The sequence below is a fragment of the Musca autumnalis genome, unplaced genomic scaffold, assembly GCF_047663935.1.
Source record: "Musca autumnalis isolate F117 unplaced genomic scaffold, ASM4766393v1 scaffold_1, whole genome shotgun sequence".
Taxonomy (NCBI): Eukaryota; Metazoa; Arthropoda; class Insecta; order Diptera; family Muscidae; genus Musca; species Musca autumnalis.
The window spans coordinates 218,859,880-218,884,174 of NW_027411644.1; the positions used below are offsets into that span (position 1 = coordinate 218,859,880).

The 24,295-nt window shown below is 37.8% G+C and overlaps 2 protein-coding genes across 2 annotated transcripts in view; one reads left to right on the forward strand and one right to left on the reverse strand.

The window, feature by feature from the left end:
* timeout (circadian regulator timeout) overlaps window positions 1-24,295 on the forward strand; it is a 669,268-nt gene that overhangs the window by 509,967 nt on the left and 135,006 nt on the right. The gene's annotated exons all lie outside the window — the stretch shown is intronic.
* The window catches only part of LOC141389141 (uncharacterized), a 269,444-nt gene that overhangs the window by 81,394 nt on the left and 163,755 nt on the right, over window positions 1-24,295 (reverse strand). Inside the window, exon 3 of the mRNA XM_073960206.1 lies at window positions 19,104-21,806. Coding sequence (XP_073816307.1) covers window positions 19,104-20,384 — 1,281 coding nt within the window. The 5' untranslated portion in view covers window positions 20,385-21,806. The remainder of the gene's footprint in view (window positions 1-19,103; window positions 21,807-24,295) is intronic.

Consider the following 24,295-nt stretch of genomic DNA (forward strand, 5'->3'; position numbering starts at 1 on the left):
TTTAAGGTATCCTCAGAGACGGGCGCTAGATCTCCTCATAGATCCTGTAGATCTCCTCATAACAAGGCTAAAGGTACTCTCATAGAATGCCTCAAAGGCTTCTCATAGAATACCTCATTGAAGGAAGATTTGAAGCACTGCTCATAAAAGATCGGAACCTATTCTCATAAAAGATCTCTATTTAAAACTCGTAGAATACCTGTAGGTATCCACAGGGAAGAATTGCAGGTATTTTCATAGAAGACCTAAACGTCTCCTCTTAGAAGACTTGAAGGTTTCCTCATAGAAGATTATAGGTTCCCTCATAAGGTATCGTCTTGGAAGGCCTGAAGGTCTCCTAATAGAACACTTGAAGATCTCCTCATAGAAGACCTGAAAGTTTCCTCATAGAGGGCTTAATGTCCCTCATAGAATACTTGTCGGTATCCTCAAGGAAGATCTGGGAACATAAAAGTCCAGTAGGTTACCTTATAGAAGACGTCAATGGCTTATTGTAGGAAACCTCAAGTCCTTCTCATAGAAGACCTCAAGGTCATCTCAAATGTTTTTTATAGAAGTCTTCAAAGTCTTCTTATAGAAGACCTCAAGACCTCAAGCTCTTCTAAAAGAAGACCTCGAGGTCTTCTCATAGAAGACTGCAAGGTCTTGTCATAGAAGACCTCAAGGTCTTGTCAAAGAAGACCTCAAGGTCTTGTCATAGAAGAACTCATGATCTTGTCATAGAAGACCTCAAGGTCTTCTCATAGAACACCTCAAGATCTTCTCACGGAGGTACTCAAGGTCTTCTTATGGAAAATCTCAAGTTTATTAGTGTTATTGTTGTTTTAAATATTAAAACAACAAAAGGGATTAAGCCAGACTATTTTGAAAAATCAAAATTGTAACAGCTATCCCAATTAAATAAACGCCACCAATGTTCTATTTGAGAAACACTGGCACGGTTTTGTGTGTTGTTGGTATATAAACTACCAAACAGCATTTGGGTATGTGCATTTGTTGAAAAATCAACGACACATACGAGTGGAAGAAGGTTTGCTTTGTTTCGTAAACACTTTCGTCGGAGTTGTGTTAGGTTACCAAAGAAAAACTTCTCATTGAAGGGTTTTCTTTGTTTACGTTTATACTTCGAGCTGACGATTGATGTTTGGGTATAAAAAGTTCCTTGTTGAAGAAGTTATTGAAAAATAACTTCGGTGGAGAATATCCACAAACAAGAAACAAAGGGAACTGATGAGATCCAGTGGCGTGGATCGAAACTAGTCTTCCTTGCCTTACCCCTTGGCGAACAATGCCAAACCTTCTCCACTAATAAACTTGTTGTTTTAAATATTAAAACAACAAAAGGGATTAAGCCAGACTATTTTGAAAAATCAAAATTGTAACAGCTATCCCAATTAAATAAACGCCACCAATGTTCTATTTTATTTAAATATTTATTACAATTAAAAATTATAATAAACTTATAGCTAAAAGCACTAGCGACTACGGCTAAAGACCTGTAGATCCCTCATAGAATACCTGAAGGTCTCCTCACAAAAGTCTCTTCATAGAAGAGCTGAAAGTCTCCTCATTATACAACCTTTCGGTATTTTAATAGATGTTCTAGATCTCCTGATAGAATACTTGCAGGTCTCTTGAAAGAAGTTCCAGGTTTACTCTAAGAAGACCTGTAGGTCCCCTCATAGAAAACCTCTAGGTCGCCTCATAGAAGTCTTTAAGGTATCCTCAGAGACGGGCGCTAGATCTCCTCATAGATCCTGTAGATCTCCTCATAACAAGGCTAAAGGTACTCTCATAGAATGCCTCAAAGGCTTCTCATAGAATACCTCATTGAAGTAAGAGTTTGAAGCACTGCTCATAAAAGATCGGAACCTATTCTCATAAAAGATCTCTATTTAAAACTCGTAGAATACCTGTAGGTATCCACAGGGAAGAATTGCAGGTATTTTCATAGAAGACCTAAACGTCTCCTCTTAGAAGACTTGAAGGTTTCCTCATAGAAGATTATAGGTTCCCTCATAAGGTATCGTCTTGGAAGGCCTGAAGGTCTCCTAATAGAACACTTGAAGATCTCCTCATAGAAGACCTGAAAGTTTCCTCATAGAGGGCTTAATGTCCCTCATAGAATACTTGTCGGTATCCTCAAGGAAGATCTGGGAACATAAAAGTCCAGTAGGTTACCTTATAGAAGACGTCAATGGCTTATTGTAGGAAACCTCAAGTCCTTCTCATAGAAGACCTCAAGGTCATCTCAAATGTTTTTTATAGAAGTCTTCAAAGTCTTCTTATAGAAGACCTCAAGACCTCAAGCTCTTCTAAAAGAAGACCTCGAGGTCTTCTCATAGAAGACTGCAAGGTCTTGTCATAGAAGACCTCAAGGTCTTGTCAAAGAAGACCTCAAGGTCTTGTCATAGAAGAACTCAAGATCTTGTCATAGAAGACCTCAAGGTCTTCTCATAGAACACCTCAAGATCTTCTCACGGAGGTACTCAAGGTCTTCTTATGGAAAATCTCAAGGCCTTCTTATAAAAGACCTCAAGGTCTTCTTATAGAAGATCTCAACGGCTTTTCAAATAAGGCCTCAAGGTCTTCTCATAGAAGACCTGAATGTCTTCTCCTACATGACCTTAATGCCTTATCATAGAAGACCTCAAGGTCTTCTCATAGAAGACCTCAAGGTCTTCTCATAGAAGACCTCAAGGTCTTCTCATAGAAGACCTCAAGGTCTTCTCGTAGGAGACCTCAAAGTCTTCTCGTAGAAGACCTCAAAGTCTTCTCATAGGAGACATCATGGTCTTCTCCTAGAAGACCTCAAGGCCTTCTCATAGAAAAACTCAAGGTCTTCTCATAGAAGACATCATGGTCTTCTCTTAGAAGACCTCAAGGCCTTCTCGTAGAAGATATCAAGGTCTTCGCAAAAAAGACCTCAAGGTCTTCGCAAAAAAGACCTCAAGGTCTTCTCATATAACACTTCAAGATCTTCTTAAATAAAGTCTCAAGATCTTCTCTTAGAAGTCCTTAGGGGCTTCTCAATTAAGGCCCTAAGGGATTCGTCTTTTCATAGGCGACCTGTAAAACTTTCATATGAGGCCTCAAGGTCTTATCATACAATGCTTCTCATGAAAGTGTCCCCATATCAGAGATATTGGTCACGTCGTAGAAGACCTGTTGGTCTCCTTATTGTAGATTTAAAGGTCTCCTAAAGATTTGATCGTCTCCTAGAGGAGTCGATCTTTTCCATATATAATACTTGTTGGTCTTCCTGTACATATCTTCATGAACGACCTGTAGGTCTCTCACAAAATGGCTCCAAGTCTTTTCATGGAACACATCAAGGTCTTCTCACATTAGGCTTTGCTGTCTTCTGGTAAGAGCCCTCATGGTCTTCTTATAAGACCAGAAGGTCTCCTCATAGGCGACATGACGTTATTCCCACCGACAACCAGTAGGTCTCCTCATAGTAGATATGAATGTGCACTCAAAGAATACCTAATGATTTTCTAAACAAAGACTGTATGTGCTCTCACTGAGTACCTGTAAGAAGTGTAAAATATTCCCCATATTTTTTCACATAGAAGACCTGTCCACCAATTTCCATCCCTAATTCTTGCTCACCCACTTATATTTTCGTTCTTTGTGGCATTTATTTTTAAATATTTTCTTCCGAAAAACGCAGATTTTACACACCAAACAATTCATAATATATTTTGAAAAAGGATTTTCTTTCTCTCTCCCCTTCAACAAAACAGAAAAAGAAACCCGCCCCCACCATAACAACCATTGCTTTATTTTAATGGCTTGGCAAAAATCTCTACAGAAAAGTGTTTTCGTTTTTATTTCTAAATGCCTCGACTAAAAACGCATTACCTTTTGTGTATTCAACACCTGCCTCTTTTTCGCTTTTATTATTTTTTTGTTGCTGTTGCCTTTCATTATTTTTTGTGTAAAAATAACCACACACTTCTTTCATTTGGAGCAACACTTTGTTGTGGTGCTTTCATTGTGTTAATGAGGTACAGAAGGGCATAAATGTTGTTTGTGGCAATGGATGGGGGGATAACACTCAAAGAAGCTCGAAATGAAGCAAAAAATAGCAACTGGTATTAAATCTAAACGTTATTTGTCGATAAATACAAGCTTAGCTCTGAAAGGCCAACAAAACAGCAACAACAACAATGTACAATAAAAGCTGAAAGCTTTTAAAGTAGATTCATGACAAGTGCCAGAATATGAAAAAGTGTGGTGATACTTTAAGGGGGCGCAAGCCAGCAAATGATGCTTACGTTGGCATTTTGAAAAAAAAAGGAAACAGAAAACTGAAAAGAACAGCAAAAAAAGAAATAATGAGTATGGACCAAAGCACTAACCAATTGTTTGAGGCAAAAGGGTGTGCTAAAAGGACTATAGATATTTTCTAACAACTAGGTGGAAAATGGGCTATAAAAACGTTAAACATGTAATTTATTTTTAATTAATTTCTCTTTGGAGTCGAATTTAATGATCGATGATATTTTGCAATATTTTGAAAGCCACCCACACAACCACCTGGTTTCGCTGTTGGTAGCAGCTCATCAGACATATCGGCTGTGTGGCTTCTCTGTCATTGAACTTTTCGTTTCTGACGTGCAATGTGTTTTTTAGATTTAACCTGCATGGCTTCCATGAGAAACTCTTTTTAGCGCAGCCTTCGGAAGTTACGGGTTTCTAACTCCTTATCTAAATATTTTGAAATAAGACAATATTGTTGTTATTTCCTAATATGTATATTTGGATATCCTCAGTTATTTCGAGATTTTCGATAGCTTTCACAAATGCATTGCTAAATAATCTAAGTACTTATCAATAACCCTTTGCTGTATGTGCTACAGCTAACAAAGCTATACTGTGTACAGCAGTGATAACTGTCCATTCCTTGATGTTCATCCTGTGTCGATTTTGTGTTCTCATCAAAATAAGCTGCGCTGTATGAATATTCATTGAGCTTCATTATGCTGTTAAGCTGAAGTAGGCAACTTCAAGTTTGTATTCATTTCATTAAAGATACACCAACCAACAACAACAACGTAATCTATACACAAAGAACATGGCTAACACACCAAACCTGAACAAACAACATTTACACTCATCCACCAACGAGAAACGCAATTGTCCATAGCCAGACAAAGCATTGTGTTGAGGCCTTTATCTTTATTATCCTTATACCAATTATCCCAAATTATAAATACCCTTCTGTGTGTTTTGCTTCTGGTGTTGTTGTTGCGGGTGGAATTCGCGTGGGTATCTAGTTTGTGGTGTTGGTTTGTTTATTTGTGAATTTATGCAATCGCTGCTTATTTTGTTCTTTTTGTTTTGTGGGTCGTCTCATAATCATCCGAATACATAGAAAGTTCCTTTTGGAGTAGCAATCTAAACAACAAAACATTAACACAATTATAATGCGAATTTGCTTGTGTCTGTATTTTTGTTTGTTGGCCTGTGTGCTTACTTTAATGTGTAATGTGGTATTTAGTTACGGCTAACGTTTAGTTTCCCGTAAAGGTAAACATTTATTTTTAGGATGTAGTCGCTGTTGGCTTTAGTACCAGAGTTGACTGAATGACTGACATTGAGGGAATAGTCCAAGGTTGTCAGTTGGTAGAAAATTACTAGGTACTCGACTGTGTGCTATATGTAAACGGTAAACTAGACGTGTTAGGCTATTCGTTTGGCCATAAAGTCAAATTGTCCATATTTTTTTCTTTCATAAAAAAACGAATCGTGAAAAATTTTGCAAGCAATGATAATCAGTTTAATGGTTTTGCTTAATAAAATGTCATCGTTGTTTAAATGTTTACATTTTTAAGCTTGCGACGGAAATATGGATGTCTGATTCATGTTTCAAACATCTTATAACTCCCGCGGCAAGCTGGTCAGAGATGGGGATTAATATTTTAGAAATTCTAGTGAAGGGGTAAACTTTTGATTAAAGTAGTACAAGTAAACAAGTATCAGTCGGCTCTATCGACAGGGATATATACTCAGACTATGATATTTAAAAAAGAAGCAAACCTAATATATGTTGTTTTCCCAAAATATTACGGTATTAATAAGAAATATCCGAAAAAAAATAATTATAAAATTTTAGCCTAAATGTTTTTAGCCTAAATGTTTGAACTTTTATAGGGCAGCCACTAGTAGAAGTGGTTCAATATAGTCCATCTTCCAATATGACGTAAGTTTGGAAAAACGATTACGATGTGCAAAGAATGGACAAAATCGAGGTATCTAATTAAGATCTATAGTTGGTGGGAGTATGATTTTTACAGCTTTAGGGTAATTATTTCAGTAAGTTTGGACTTACCCCGGATAGAAATTATACTGTCGTAATATCCTAGACATGTCCTTAAACATTTTATTTAATTTAGTTTATTGAGACTAATAAATAACATTAAAGGATATTTTTACACATAATAATGCACACTTACGACTATAAAGTATTATCGTAACAAGTAAAAAAGTATCAGTCGGCTTTGCCGACAGAGATATACCCTCAGCCTGTGCAAATTGAAACACTTTTTTTCACAAAAAACTTATGTATTTAGGAGGTTTCAAAATTTTGGTCGTATGAACCGACAAAAAATTTGATTAGGATTAAAGTTCAAAAATTTTGCGGAAATGGTACTTAAAGGAATGGACCGACATAGACCATGGGGGTGCCATAGGAGGTTTTTAACCCTTCGGGCTGTTTTCTCAAGAAGTATGGACTTGCCCCTGAAACAACTTTTACCATCGTAATTGAAGCAGCGAATGCAAGTTGCTTCAACAAAAATCAAAGTGATTCAATAGCAGGTCTTAAAGTGAACTTATCCAAAATTTTGTGTGGGAGGTACGGGATGGAGTGGACAAATATAGTCCCTATTCGAACCTGATCTATATCTGGTAGATATTATGAGAATGTGTAAAGTATGGACCAAATCGGTCACTCCCATCAAAAGTTATCGTGCGCACAATTTTTCCGAATATTTTTGAACTTTTGTGGGGTAGGAGAGGACCGATATGGCTTATCTACGAACTTAAACTATGTTTGGAAACAATATTACGAAGGCCAAATTTTGGCCGGAATCGGCATTTCCGTTCGAGAATTGTCTTGCGCTTCCACCCATAAACATGGTGTCATAGGGTTTGTTTTTCAACTTTCAGGCTATTTTTCCAGGAAGGATGGACTTGCCCCTGAGGAAACTTGTACCTTCATATAGGGGACAGTGAATACAAGATGTTACAACAAAAACCAAGGCGATTCGAGAGCGGGTCCTAAACTGAACTTTTCCGAAATTTTGTGTGGGAGGTACTCGAAGGAGTTTACCGATTGAGTCCATATTGGAACATTATCTAAGTCAGGTAGAAATTTCATAATGTGCTAAGTATGGACCAAGTCGGTTACTCTCTTCAAGAGTTATCGTACGCACAAATTTTCCGAACATTTCGAACTTTTGTGGGGGAGGTACCGGAAGGAGTGGATCTATATAATCCATTTGTGAACTTGAACTAAGTTTGTACAAAATATTACGAAAGCCAAATTTTGGACCGAATCGGCAGATCCGTTTTAGAGTTATCTTGCGCTCCAACCACTACATACGGTGTCATAGGGTTTTTCGTAACTTTCAGGCTATTTTCTCAGGAAGTATGGACTTGCCCCTAATGAAACTTACAGCGTCGTATAGAGGACAGCGAATACAACTTGCGTAAACAAAAATCAAAGCGATTCGAGACCAGGTCCTAAACTGAACCTTTCCGAAATTTTGTGTGGGAGGTACCCGAAGGAGTGGACCGATTGAGTCCATATTGGAACCTCATCTAAGTTTGGGAGAAATTACACGATGTGCAAAGTATGGACCAAAGCGGTTATTCGCTACAAGAGTTATCGCGCGCACAAGTTTTGCGACAATTTTTGAACATTTGTGGGGGAGGTACCTGAAGGAGTGGACCTGTATGGCCCATCTTCGAACTTAAATCGAATCTGGACAAAATATTTCGATACCCAAAATTTGAACCGAATCGATTGATCCGTTCGAGAGTTATCGTGCGCACCAGCCAGCCAGACAGACGGACACACAGACAGACGGACGGACATTGCTAGATCTACTCAAAATTGTCTGAAACGGATATCGTACAAACATACTTGGGGTCTAAAACCATTATTTCGATGAGGCACATTTTTGGCCGTATCAAAGTGTAAATACCCTCTTTAGCCTAAAGGCTGAGGGTATAATTATATAAAGGAGTCTTCAGCATCAGGCTTTAACATGAATGTGAGAAGTTTGTAGAGGTTGTTACATAAATGAATATCGACCTTGCTCCCGGGGCTGATTAAAGAGTTTCTTAATTCTAGGGGTTGTGTACTTAAAACTAAGGGAAGCAGATAATAAAAAAAGAAATAAATAAAAACAAAACAAACGGAAAGAAACGAAAAAACAAAACTAAAACAGACACACGAGGGTAAACAATAAACTACCCTCAGTGAGTTCCGGCAAGAACCTTTTCATAAAACCCAGAAATACCATCGGTGTGTTCATAGGTATATCCCATTGGAGACAAATAGTATTTGACCAACCAATCACCTGGCTATTTAAAGCTTCAACCATATGTGAATTTTCATGAAGAGCCATACTTTGAATGAACCTTTCTAAGAGGCCACATACGTAGCTAGAAAGCCGCTTAATTTTAGAATGTGTATAAATGAAATTATTAGAAAATCTTCTATTAACGGATTTGAAATTTTTACCGATACAGAGTCTCAGAATTTTTCTTTCTAGAATCTCAAGTTCTTTCATAACAGTCGGGGATATATTGAACCAAATAGGTACGCCGTAAAGAATGACTGGCCGAATACAAGTCTTATATAACATCAATTAGGTAGGTAAAATTTTGTTATTGAAAAGTTTAAAAAAGTGGCAAAAATACCTTGAGCTTTATTTCGGACCTTCCTGGCATGTCCATTACATTTAAAAAGTTTATTAAATTCGACACCCAAATATTTGACCTCATCTTTAAATGGTATTTCAACCCCATTTAAAAACAGCTGTAAGGATTTGCTTTCAGGAACAACGAATCTTTTACATTTTCCCGAAGCATTTCTGATACAAATGGCTTCGCTCTTGGCAGAATTAATTTGTATACCCCATTTATCATAAAACTGTTTCACTTTGTCAAGATAATGTGAAATGTTTACCAATGGACCAGCAGGGGATTCTTTGTGCGAATACAATAGAGAATCATCTGCATACAAAATACCAGATGAATTTTGAAAGTTGTGAGGAAAATCGTACATAAAAATGTTGTATAAATGGGAAGCCAATACAGACCCTTGAGGGACCCCACATTTTACATTAGATATATCTGACACCTGATTTTGAAATTGAACACAATACTGTCTATTTGTGAAAAAGCTTTTAAATATTTTAATAATAAAGGGACTAAACCCGATTCTGATCATGTCCTTAAACATTTGTGTGGGATGTAAACACAAGGAGTGGACCGATATTGTCTATATTAGAACATAATTTAAGTTTGAATGAAATGTTACTAAGCGCAAAGGTTGAACCAATGTCAATCTCTCCTTTCGACAGTTGTCATGGCAATGGTAGCTTTATGTTAGGAAGCACAAAAACATTGTATCGACAGTACCACAAAAAGTACTTTCGGTAAAAATTTGCTAATGATCCTCAAACAGCCTTCAAACTACACTCAAGTAAAAATAGGGAATTTGTGTGATGGAAGTACCCGAAAATTGTTGTGCAATGGTTCGGTCAAATCGGATACTGAATTCCTAGGTTTTCGTTCTCACCAGCCATTTTAGTTGGCACTGTCAAAGTTATTTAGAGCTCTTGTGACAATATCTCAAGAAGAATGGTATTTCCCAACAAAAAATTTTCCGTCGTAAAAGGGGCCGCGAGTACAACTGAACTTGCGCCAAAAATTTTGACATTGTAGGGGGGAGGTACTCGCAGGTTTAAACCGATATAGTCCATATTCGAACCCGATATATCTCAAAAGTATAAAAGTTTTGGACCAAATCGATTGCTCTCTTCCAGAGTTATCGTTCTCAACATTTTACAGAAAACCCAGTAAGGAAGGGATCAAAGTCGGGCAGGGCCGACTATATGATACCCTACACCACTGTGAATATGTGAAATATATATGTGAGCTACATATATCCAAATCTTAACCGATTTCAATATAATTTGGCACATTTATTTCTAGACCGAATTCAATCAAACATTCCAAATTACATCAAAATCGGACATATATAGCGTGTTTGGTACAGAAAATACGTTAAATCGGCCGAAAATATATATGTGAGATATATCCAAATCTAAACCGATTTCGATATAATTTGGCACACTTATTTCTAGACCGAAATCAGTCACACATTCCAAATTTCATCGAAATCGGACATACATATATAGCGTGTTTGGTACAGAAAATACCTGAAATCGGACAAACAGCTGAATCGGGCAAACAATGCGACCTGTAAGTTGCCAACAAAAATACATGGACAAACGGACAGACGGACGGACATGCATAAATCGACTCAGAAAGTGATTATATGTATATCCCCAAAAGGAACTATGGGTCTGTTTCGTTTCGTTTTGTATGTTACATACAAATGCACAAAGACATAATACCCCTTACCACAGTGTGGTAAGGCATCACAACTACTAAGGGGGACGGCCTTTATTATAGCATGAGTTTGGTTGCGTATTTATAGTTGGTCGGAGCTTAAAACATCTGGTCTCCAGTTTCACCTCGGTGGATGGAAGACAATTCGGCTAAAAGCCCTATCTGCGTCCATACTCCGTCGATGTAAAGAGCGAGCAGACCAAAAATATACATGACACCGGTCACACCTGCCGATAACATTAAAATTAGTCTATGGGTGAATATCTTTGGTCAAACAGTCGGGTATTTCAGTTCTTACAATGAAACATTTGAGATATGGATGTACGATCGATCCAAGCATAAAAAACCCATGACCGGTGTCCTGTCGATAATATAAAATTGTTCTATGGGAGAATATTGTTGGTCAAACAGTCGGGTATTTCAGTTCCCACAATAAAACATTTAAAACGGACGTGGGATTTCGGTAAGCTGCCCACTTCGTGCAAAGATGCGCAAAATACATACTTGGATACCAAATGCCTCCTCCAAGAAACCCATGGTATGACCAGTAGTGTCGTGATGCTACTGAAGGGAAGTTTGTAGAATATAGGACTAATCAACAATACTTTGCAATGCGTAGCGCACTAGGCATGTATCGGGAGAAAAGGAGAGAGAGAGAAAACGTCTTTCCGACAGGAAAAAGAAAGAAATGAAAAAAAAAACGGAAATGTCAAAAATAGAGATATCAACGAGAGTGAAACATCAAACTGATGGTTTTGGCACTCCTATAGAGAGGAGCAAGGTAATCGGCTAACAGATACAAATAGTGTGCTCAGGTTATGGAAAAAACATTTTTCAAACTGTTGGATCGAATCCCAGGAGATGTTATTAAATGTATACCGCCCGGCCAAGATAAAGTAAAAACAGCAATAAACTGCCTGAGGAAAAATAGGCAGCAGAAGCCGATGCCTTACCAGCCGAGCTGTTAAAAACCGGAGGCAACACACTGATAAGGTGGTAGTTAGCACCAAATGGCAGGAAGAACGCGTGCACGACGATGTTAACCTGAGGGTCTTGTGTCCCGTCCAAAAGAATGAATATGCTACTCCGTGCTTCAACTATACGGGAATAAGTCCCTAGTGTCAGGTATATTGTGCGAACGACTGAAGCCTAGGGTCAGCGAAATAATTTGGCCATAACAATGCGGCTTTAGACTTGGCAAATCCACCATTGACTAGATATTTAGCCTGCGGCAAATCATGGAAAAGATATATATAGTTCAACACCTTCCACATTTCTGTCGATTACAAAGCAGTCTTCGCCTACCTTATATGATCAAAGGCATTTCAAGCCATTTCTTAATTTGGAAAAGTGGATCTGGTGGTGATAAGACTATGGATACTATCCGTGTATGGCTCAGAAGCATGGGTACTTGCTCAGTTCTTGGTGGTTTTGTGAGAAAATCCTTCAATAGATCTACAGATCAATTTTTCGGTTATGTAACGATATCTGCATAGCCAGGTTTTTTGAACTTTTTGGCCATAATCTCAGGAAGAATGACCTTGCCCCGGAAAAAAATTTTACCGTCGTAAAGAGGCCCGGAAGAACAACCTGCTGATAAAAATCAAACCTATCCGAAACAAGGTCTTAAACTGTACTTTTCACAAATTTTTTGTTTGAAGTACCCAAAGGAATGGGCCGATATAGTCCATATTCGAACCCGATCTATATCTAAAAGTATAATACGATGTGTAAAGTTTGGACCAAATCGATTGCTTCCCTCCAGAGTTATCGTTTACAATATTTTACAGAAAAATTTTGAACACCTGTCTGAAGGAGTGGACTGATGTGGCCCAAGTTCAGTCTTAAGCTAAGTTAAATATTACGATGTTCAAAATTTGGTTTGAATCGGTTGATCCGTTTGAGAGTTATGTGCACACCAGCCACCAGACTGACTGACATGGCTAAATCCACGCAAAATTGCCTGAAACGAATTTCGTCAAAACAATTAACTATTATGAAGCACATTTTCATCGTATCAAAATGTATATACCCTCTGTAGCCTAAAGTCTGATGGTATAAAGAAAAAAAAACTCCTCTAAAGTCGACGACCCACAAACGAAGAACCATGATCTGCGAATTTACATCTGGAATGTTCGGGCTCTTTATAAAGAAGGCGCAGTTTACTTACTGGAAGATGTACCTACAAATTACAAGGCCAATATTACTGATTGGATTTGGAAAGGCGTCACAACAACACTTAAGGGTGACGCACTGTACAAAACCCCAATTTTTTTAAGTTTCATCACGGTGGTGTTTTTCGTAGGCAAGTCCATGCTTCAAGACAAAATGGTCCAAAACCTATAATTTATACGGTGACCAACTGAAATAACTCCTAAAATAAGATCCACTTTCAAAATGAAGTATGACGATCCATTCGTTCAGGTACCTCCTTCGCATCACTTGCGAGCTTTAATCCCAAAATATATTTTGTCAGATGGTTTATACGTCCAATAGGGGCCACAATATCTGAAATCCCTCAATACACAATTATTAGGGAAAAGGATTCAGGTATCGTAGCCGTAATCGATTCTATATCGTCAATCGATAAGTGTTTGAACTGAGGGTATATCTCTGTCGCCAAAGCCAACTGATACTTTTTCACTTGTTTAAGTACCGTTTAAGGACATGTAGACGATCACTTTCAAATATTCTGCAGTACAATACGCTACGGTTTCTTTCGGGGGCGAGTTCATACTTCCTGCGATAATGCACCAAAAACTCTAAAAAAACCTTGTCGACACCAGCTATAACGACTGATGAGCACGATAGCTTATTAATTGCGTATAAGTTTTGTCAGAAACTTTTCATTTCGTAAAATTTCTTCCAACGTACATCAAGTTCCAAAATTGTCGATATCGGACAACTTCTGCCGGTACTACCTTTACAAAAGTTCAACATTTTGATTTAAATGCAGTTTAAGGGGTGTTCTAGGATTGTTTTGAAATTTTTACCGAAAATAGCCCTTGTTGTCCTGTTTACAGCGTTATTATGTTGTTCGTGAACGTCCATGCTGTCTGACATAATGGTCCAAAAACTCTACATCCCACATAGGGTGATCAACTGAAATGGACGCGAAACTATCAAAAGCAAAGACTCCCAAAATATGATACAATTTTAATCGGTCCATTCCTTTGGGTATCTACTCTGCAAAAGTTCTGAGTTCAAAGTTCAAGTCAAATTTGTTAACAGAATCTAATCATTTATTCAGATAAATACCCCAAAAGATTTGATATATTTGTCGGCAAGTTCATACGTCCAAAAATTAATGAAAAGGATTTCGATTGTGTATCCGGTATTCCATCTGTCCATAGGTGAAAGTTTCGATTATCACAGGCTTATAAGCCATTTAGGTGCTTATAGAAATAATTTTGTAAAATTGCGCTTGCAACCCAGAGAGCCCTCTGAAACTATTTGCTAAATGAACAAGCTTTATAACCTCCACCAAAAATGAGTTTATGATTGCTCAATTCTCTAATAAATCCAAAAACAATGGTACAATCACAACTGATTAAAATCCCACCCCCTTTCCTTCGAACTTTTCTAACTTGCAATTGAGCTAACCCCCAATCTCTACAACAAATAAATAGTAAGATTGAATAAATCTTTTGAATGAACTTTCAAGTGGTCTTCACTTAACCCTCCCCTCATTTACTAAATTTGAATATGCCTTACAGGTTAATAACAACCCCAAAGCCAAGGTCCATACTCATAGCCTGTGTTTCCCCTCAAATGTTAAATGTTTACTTATAAATATTATTTAAATATTTATGCTTAATTTAATATTCACCAACACTTTTCTACATTAAAGATCCCCCCCGTCACAAAATTGTGCCGCAATTTGATTCACAAAGTAGTCGTATCAGCCAGTACCCCCTTCCACTGCCGTCTTCGTCTTCATTTAACATTTTTTCTTCTACTCAGGAAGCAGTCTAGTTGCCTTTTTTATTTTGAATTTGTGGAGTGTGATCCTTTTACTCAATCCTTGTCCCAGGTCTTGATTGTGGTTTGGCGTCGACATACTCGTACTTTGTGCGGAGTACTTCAGCAATACTTTGTCCACAAAATGAAAAGTTGAATACTTGTGCGTTGTTGTAAATGATATGGACTTGGGGTACTCTACTGTTCTCATACACACTCACATAAAATATACTGATATACTCGTAATGATAATATTTGATATTTCAATTTTCTATTTGCATATGGTTATTTGTATTCTTTTGAATACCGTCTGTGTCTTCCCCTCTCCCCATTTGCACTGTCTCTGTGCCGCCTTTGTTACCCCATACCAAATGGGGTTTTGTGGTTACAAAATATGGCAAAGGATTTAAATGTTCTGCCGTATGTTTTCTTCTGTAAGGATGCTAGGTTATGTGGTTGTTGCTGTTGGTAAATTGGCCCTCTTTATGCGTGCGTGTGCTCTTGTGTGAGTTCAAATGTTTATCTCAATAATATACAGAAGACACTGGCAGAAGTCGAGAGAGAGTAAAATGAAATAGAAACCGGATTACAATTAGTTTTTAGAATAATTACGAAAATAGTTTTGAGGATACTAGTATTGGATTTTCTGGTCTGCCACAGATTTTCTAAAGGCTAACAACACAACCCAAAAAAGAACTTTAAGTAAATATTATAAACAAGTAAATGGTATGAATGTTATCTTTGTTGCAAGTATTGTGGGAACAAATTAGATTATTGTAGGGTGGTGGGAGGAGGAGAATGAGGAATGAAATCTGACGTTTTATATTTCTATGAAATTATAAGTTATTATGTATTGTTTTAAATTAGTAAACAATGTAGCAAACTTTTATAAAATTAATTCAAGAACTGACATAATTAATTTATTAGTAAATCTAGTGAGAACTTTAAAAAGAAAAAATCCAAACCCTAGAGATAGTACCCATGTTGTAATGTGGATATTAGGGTGATGACTTTTCGACTTTTTTCGCAAATGTTTTTTCCTGTTGCAGCAATGAATATAATTTTCCTTATTTATGACTAAATTAAAGCTTCTTCCTACGCTTATGGAGCTGATGCCGCATTTTCCGCATGTACTTGAAAAGTACAAGGCCGACATTACTGCCATTCAGGAAATTCGATGGATTGGGAAAGGCGTCACAACAACACCTAAAGCTGACGCACTGTATTATAGCTGCCATGACACAAAGCATGAGTTTGGTTTCGGATTTGTAGTTGGTCGGAGGTTAAAACATCTGGTCTCCAGCTTCACCCCATTGCATGAAAGACTCGCTGCGATTCGATTAAAAACAAAATTCTTCAGCATCACCTTTATTTGTGCTCATGCTCCCACTGAAGAAAAGGGCGAACAGACCAAAGATATATTTTACGAGCGCTTAGAAGAAACTTATGAACGTTGCCCTGCCCATGACATTAAAATTATACTAGGCGATTTTAATGTCAAAATTGGAAAGGAGAATATCTTTGGCTCAACAGTCGTGAAATTCAGTCTCCACAGCGAAACATCTGACAATGGTATGAGGTGACAGACTTTGCAGCTGCAAAAAACATGGTGGTTAGCAGTACCAGATTTAAGCACCTCGTTATTCATAAAAGCACCTGGCTATCGACAGATCAAAGAACAAGGAATCAAACTGATCACCTTGTGATAGATGGAAGCCATGCATCAAGCGTGTTGGATGCACGATCGTTTCGAGGTGCACACATAGGCTCGGACCAAAACCTTTTTGCAGCAGAGGTACGTACCAGATTAAATGTAGTAAACAAATTGCGGAAGTTGGACATCGGTAAGCTGCCACAGCATATTCCACTTAACTGGCCCAACTGCTTAATCAAAGGACTCCTCGTCCAGATAACATATCAGGACAATGGCAAAACATTGCCCACTCCATGCAAACAGCCGCAAAATCAGTACTTGGATACCAGAGACCTCCACCAAGAAATCCATGATATGACCAGGAGTGTCTTGCTGTTACCGAAGAGAAAAATGCGGCATATAGGGCTACTTTAAAATTAGTAACAACGCGTAGAGCACGAGAGAGGTTTCGGGAGAAAAGGATAGAGGAGAAACGTCTTTTCCGCAGGAGAAAGAGAGAGATGGAAAAGCGGTAGTGTGAAAAAATCGAGTTGTACAGGAGACAGCATCAAGGTCGAAAATTCTAGAAAAGAGTGAAACATCAAACTGGCTTTGGCACACATCCTCCTGTAGAGACCACTAATGTAATTTGGTAACTGATACAGATAGTGTGCTAAGGATGTGGAAAGAACATTTTTCCAAACTGTTGGTATCCAATAGTAGCGAAGTCGACGAAGATACCACAGATCCAATCCAAGAAGATGGTATTGAATGTATACCACCGGGCCAATATGAGGTAAAGACAGCAATAAACCGGCTGAAGAATAATTAGGCAGCAGGAGCCGATGGCCTACCAGCCGAGCTGTTAAAAAACCGGAGGCGACACACTGATAAGGTGTATGCATCAGCTAGTTAGCTCCATCTGGCAGGAAGAACGCGTACCAGACGATTGGAACCTGAGCATCCTGCATTCGGTCCATAAGAAAGGAGATAAGACTTTATGCTCCAACTATAGGGGCAAAAGTGTTCTCCCTATCGCCTACAAGATAGTGTCTAGGATACTGTGCGAACGACTAAAGCCTATGGTCAACGAAATAATTGGACCTTACCAATGCGGCTTTAGACCTGGCAAGTCTACCAACGACCAGATATTTATCCTGCGGCAAATCCTGGAGAAGACCCAAGAGATGCAGATCGACACCTACCACCTTTTTGTCGATTATAAAGCAGCCTTCGACAGCCCGCCACGTTCAAAGGTATTCTAAGCCATTTCTGAATTTGGTATCCCCGCAAAGCTCATTCGGCTTTGTAAAATGACTCTAACTGACACAAAATCTTCAGTTAAAATAGGAAAGAACCTCTCCGAAGAGTTTTGTACCAAAAGAGGTTTCAGGCAAGGAGACAGCCTTTCGTGTGATCTTTTGAACATCCTGCTAGAAAAGGTTATACGAGAGGCAAACGTCAAGATATGTGGCACAATCCACACCAATAGCCACATGTTACTTGCTTATGCTGATGATATAGACATCATGGGATGATCAGTTAAAGAAGTAACCGATACCTTTATGAAGGTCGAAGGAGACTCTGCTAAAGTGGGTCTGGCGGTAAACGGCGAGAAAACAAAGTTGATGGTGTCGACGAGCAATGCGTCCATTGAGCTCGGACCAACTGTTGAAGTTGGTTCCTATCATTTTGGGGTAGTAAAAGACTTCGTATACCTCGGCACCACCGTAAACACAACAAACGACATCAGTTGTGAAATAAAAATTAGAATTATATTGGCCAACAGATGCTACTTTGGCTTGAGTAAGCACTTTAAAAACAAAGCCATACCTCGTCAAACAAAAATAACGCTTTACAAGCCTGGGTACTTGCGCAAGCAGATAATTCAGTGCTTGGCGTGTTTGAGAGAAAAATTCTTCGAAAGATCTACGGACCAATCTGCGTTGACGGTGATTAACGACGTCGAACCACGAGTTGAACCACGAGCTGTATCTGCTGTACAACGACATCAATATAGTTAAACGTATCGAGATGCAGCGATTGCGTTGGCTAGGCCATAGAATAAGAAGAGCGATGATGAACCCGCTAAAAAGGCGTATAAATTCGAGCCACATGGCGGTGCACGCAGAATTGGCAGCCCGAAGAATAGATGGCGCAAACAAGTGGATGAAGAGATGACAAGGCGCGGTATTCCAGAAAGGGAAGCAATAAACAGAGAGAATTGGAGATCTTTTCTTAGTTCTGTCTATGGAACAAATGTTCTGTAATGGGCCAGCTAAGTAAGTAAATATTAAAATCTACACGTATGGAGCTGATGGTCGATAAAAAATCTTTGTAAAAATTCATTGAGAAAATTTGTGGGTGTTTTGATGTTGACAATTGCCATAAAACACAAAAAACCGGCAATAACAGTTGTTGTAGGCAATATACCTTTCCGAGTTATCTATGAACAGATCATATCCTTTAAAATATTGTTATTATTGATCCATATTTGAATAAGATTTGACATCGCCCAATTCATTCTTTCCAAAACAAAATCACTTAACTCTGAAAACGTACTAAATAAATCATGTTGGTGTAAAATATTGTGTAGTCGGTGCTCGATCTGTCGAAAGACGAAAGTTGGAATTCACATAGGCTGAGGCTATATGTCGGTCGGCAAAGCCAACTGATATATTTCCATATTTTTATGTTTATTTATGGCATCACATGTCCGGTTATTGGTCGTTTCACTCAAACTAAATTTAAATTAAGTAACATTAATGTGCGATGCATACTTTTAGGCTTTTGAAATGTCTAGCTGCAATCATTTTGTTTAAAAACATTGTGAAAATAAGTTTCAACTTACCTTCAACCAGTTATGCGTCAACTTCAGTGAGCGCACAGACTGAGCCAATGCTGCAGGTATTTGACATAGCCCCGTACCACTTGCATCCAATTCCTTGAGACTCCATGAGGCCACAAACTCTTGCATGTAGGGACCCAACTCCGGATTATAGGCAATATTCAGAGCCACCAAACCGGTTATACCCTGTAGAGCCCTGATGGATTTCCCCTTTAACTGATTATACGACAAATCCAAATATTGTAGATTCGGTAAAGCCAAGAATGTTTCATAATCAATTTCCGTTATGTCGTTGTGGCTCAGCAGCAGGGTATTTAAGCTCAGCAGATTATAGAAAGTCTCACGATATATGGCACCCAATTGATTGTGGGCCATATTTAAATGTTTCAAATTATGCATGCGTTCGGGAAAGAAAGATGTTTCCTGATTTGTCAAATGATTGCAGGAAATGTCTAAAGTTTCTAGATTTTTGAGCAGTGATAAATTAAGGGATAATATGTTGCCCAAACGATTATCGGAAAGATACAAGTTGTGTAGATATATATTAGACTCCAGCGAAGAGTGACTGATGTTGTTGTGATTCAGATTGAGCGTTTTTAGCTGGGATTTCTCATTGATAGCTAGCGTAGTGAAAGAATTATTGGAAAGATTTAATGCATGCAGGTGGTCGGTGAGTGTTAGATTCAACGTTGTCAGGTGATTATCGCTTAAGTCCAAAGAACTTGCTGAACTCAGTTCCTTGGCTAATTGATCTGTTATCACAAAGTCATGGAGTTGTCGCTTGCTATAATTCAGAGCTATATTTTGTTGGCTTAGATCATCTTTATTCGCAGTCGATCTTTTGTTCAACTGATGGCTAATATCTTCATAGGCAGGTGGGGAGCGCTTTTGATAGTAACGCAGCTCTGTTTCTTCACGACGATACGATGGCTCATTCTCATCCCGTAGAATGCGATGTATCGTCTCATAGGACAACCGCTTCAATTCACTGCGATATAAATTAAAATGTTCACCACTATTGTCGCCGTGAACATTGGCATTTGAATCGGACGCAGCCGCCGCCGCTGCCGCTTCATGCCTCAACGATTTCTCATGCATTAAATCTTCATCATTGATAAGTAGACGTATCTGGGGATTTGATAATTTGGCACATTTGATGTTTGATGGCAATATGGTGGCAATAATAAAACAACATAAAATTATTATTCTAACATCACAGCTAAGTTCAAGGACATTGTGGAAGAATGTCAATCTTTTTCTAAAAATTTGGCATTTAAATGACATGTTTGCAAGGTTTTTTCTTTGTTTTCTTCTCTTTTTCTTATCACACTTCCAGTTTGACAAATTTGAGCTGTTTTCTTGGTGGCAATAAACCTGGAGGTGTTTTTTTGGAAGCTCGTCTGTGCTGGGTGCAAAAATAATTTGACGTGTTTTTTTCTTATTTGGCGTGCTTCTTAATTTAAATTGAACGTTTTTTGTAATAAGCTTGGCATTAATTCTTATTTGGCTGGTTGTATGTTGTCTCTTGGTTCCTCCCGGTTATCTTTTTAGGTTATCAGGTAAGGCGATAAAGCTTGCTGCTGGTGTTTGACCCAGTGTGTCTGTGTGTTGATGTACTGCTGCTGCGACTAGAATTTATAATATTGCAGGCAGAAGAATATTTACTTGACGTGATGTTCATTAGGAAAAATTCCAGTATGGGCTCAGTGCCAGCTGGGTCACAGATCCTTGTGGCGGCAGCAGACTGCTGGTTGACTGATTGACATTAACGCGTCTGCAGGTAATTGCCAAAAAAAAAAAAACAAAACAAGACAAGCACTAGCTGTTATGGCCTTAAAATGTAAGTCACGTTTCCCAAGTAATGTCACATTCAGGGTAAGTATATAGCAGTGATGTACAACAACAGAAAAGCGCCCACACCTTCTTGCCTTAGTTTTGGTTTATAAAGCGTTACGCCCGGGCTAAAATTAAGCAGGAACAAAAATTAGACTGCTTTAAATGCCTGCACGTTTTTTCCTTTTTCTCTCTCTCTTTTTGAATGGCGGCGAAGTTAGTTCTTCAACAAGAAATTTCAATTAATCCTGAAATATACCAAGCATAGAAAAAAATTGCTGCTGCCATTCTTTGATTGCGTGCCTCGTCCTTTTTTGGCTGGCGTAGTGTTGACAATATGGTGTGTTTTTTTCTTTCTTTCTTGTTGGTGACAAATATCCTTGAGATTTATAAACTGAAGCTAAAGCTCATTAACATTTGTTAATTTAAAATTATCATCAATTTTCCTTGTATCCCAGTTTTATCATTAGTTAGTGTGTACGAGAGCAGTCCATGCTACTGGTGTCTTCCTCAAAGTAAAAGCAAAACAAAATTATTGTTGTTTTTATTCCCAGTTCTTTTTTTTTTTTTTTGCTTTTAATTAAGCCAACGTTTGTCGCGTTTAAATGCTATCACGTTTTTCATTTAGTTCCCGTGAAGTTAATTTTTTGTTGTTGGCATGGAATTCTCTTGGTTCCTTTTGATTTGTCTTCTTGGTTGTTTTCTATCTATTTTCATACAAATTTATTGAGAATTGTTTTCCTGGCCAAAATATTTTATTAGCTCCTCTTCAATGCCATCTCGTCTTCAGTTGTGACTTTGTTTTGTCGCCTTAACCTTCCTTGTTATTGTCCTTGTAGATATTCCTATAATTATTGTTATCGTCATTTGTTGCTGCAATGAAAATGTAAGCGAGAAGAAGAAAACAACATTTCATTATAATTAACAGACAAATTAAAGGAAAATGTAATTGTTTTAAAATAATTAGGTGCAATGGAAATGAGGGGTCGTTTCATTTTGAAATTATTCACAAAAAAATTAAAATTCTGTACCTAATAATTACAAGGTAACAAAAATATTATATATTCTAAAGATAACAAAGTTAATGCAGATTAAAAACATTTTGAGGCTTTTAGATGTTATATTGCGTATACTTTACGTCAACAGTTATACGCATTGAAGTATTAATGGCCTGTTTCACTAAGACGATTCGAATACAAATTCGTTCGAACTACTACAAAACTTCAGTTTTTTTGTTATATTTGAATTGTTTTTACTTTCAATCGAACAAACATTTCCTACAACAACAGGAGTTTGGTAGTAATTCGAACGAATTTGAATTCGATTCGTCTTAAAGAAACAGGCCATAATTATTTTACGCTTAATTGTGGGCAATTTTATAACAAAATAGACAGTAAGAAGCTATAAATACAGACCATAAATAGCTTGAGCCTTGATATCCTGGATTACCTACCCACATAGAATCGAAGCAAAGTCATTTATTGATTCAGGCCAAAATATTTGTGTTCATTCTGTTCTCCCCTTACAAGACTGATAAAAATATTTTGGCCAGAAATTAATTAATCTTATACTTCTTAAATTGCAATGGGGAAACGTGGATATTGTTACTTGGTTTGCATATGCGGCTACGGAAGTTTTTATGTTGTTTTTGGAAATTCTTCTACGACTTCTATTTTATCTTTTGACTAAAATTTCTAGTTGATATTTCTTAAAATCAACAAGTTACATCTTATTTTCTAGGAGCTTGGCATAGATCAACGACAATTTTTTTTCTTTTTTGAGTTTAGGAAGTACTAAAACTCTACAAATCCTGCTTAAACTTGCACAGCAATTTGGCACTGATATCTGGCTAGCTCTTTACAAAAGATGGTCCAAGTAGTTATTTTATTTTTTATGTAATAATTTTTTTTTTAAGTTGGGAAGTAAAATTTCAATTGGCAAATTAAAACGCGTTTTCTCGAAACTATATTTTTTAGATACGTCACTCTTTGAGTAAATGAGAAATATTTGTGACATCCGAAAATATGGGGTTAAATTAAATATGTAACTCTAATCCATAGAAAAGTATAAATCCAAATTTAGAAAGATAGACTTTATATCTAGCTTACCACAATAACAACAAAAACGCAGATGTACTCCAAGAAATGTTTGGAAATAGTAAAATGATGGAGGAGAAACTTCATGTTGTCTCTGGAGAAGCCTGATTCCTTAATCTTAGTTTTACAGTTCGTAAAGACTGCTTTCAATTGAGCATAATTGCTCATTATAATATATCATTATACAAGGTGGCGCAAAAGTAACCTCGCGATGTTTTTTGGCTGTAATTAAAAAAATGAAAAACTTTGATTCTTCTTGTGGATTATTGGTCTTTTAATTTTTTTTTACATCAAGTCGAGAATATGATATCAGATAAACGGCCGCCGCCAAAGTTTATTGTCATTTGAGCCCTTTTTATGGCATTTTCCATCACTTTGGCCAAAACTTCCGGCGATAGGTCCTCACATTCTTGGCGGATATTGTCTTTAAGAGCTGAAAGAGTCTGAGGCTTGTTGACATAAACCCGCGACATCAAAAAGCCCAACAAAAAGAAGTCTGGAGCGCCTCATCACTCATGATTATTTTTGATGAAAAATCATCTTCCTCTTGGTGGTGATTAGGGATGGCTTGATCGTATGTTAGACGTGATTGGCGGTCAGAATCAAACAGCTGATGCACCGTCTGGACTTTGAACGGAAACATCTTCAAATCTTGTACCAAAATTCGCTGTAAAGACCGTCAACTGATACCCATTTGCGTGGCAAGTCGTCTGGTCTATGTCGACGGCGCTTCCATGACATCCTCGGCTACAGCAGCAATATTCTCTGCAGAACGGATACTCCGGGTCTGCCATGCATGGCAGCATCTCGTGTTGTGCCAGCCTTTTCGAGGCGAGCGGCTAAACGTCTGCGACGAAATTCACGTTGTGCCCAATATTCCGCGTTCTGAGCAGTGTAGCGTAACATTGTTTATTAACGTGTAGTTCGCATGTGTTTACTACACAAATGCCAAAACAGAACTGACATTAGGGGCCAATCGCAAAAATTATAGCATTTTCTGATAGGAGGAATACTTTTGCCACCTTGTAATATATATTAAAAAAGGAAAAAAGTATCAGTCGGCTTTGCCGACATAGATATACCCTCAGCTCATGTGGATTGAAACCCTTTTTGGACATTTGAACTTGCCGACAAAAACGCAGATTAGGATTAAAGTTCAAAAGAGTTGGACCGACATTATCCTTTATCGAAGTGGATCTTATTTTGGGAGTCATATCTTTTCGATAGATATCGCGCCCACCAGTCATTTCAATAGGTCATCGTTTA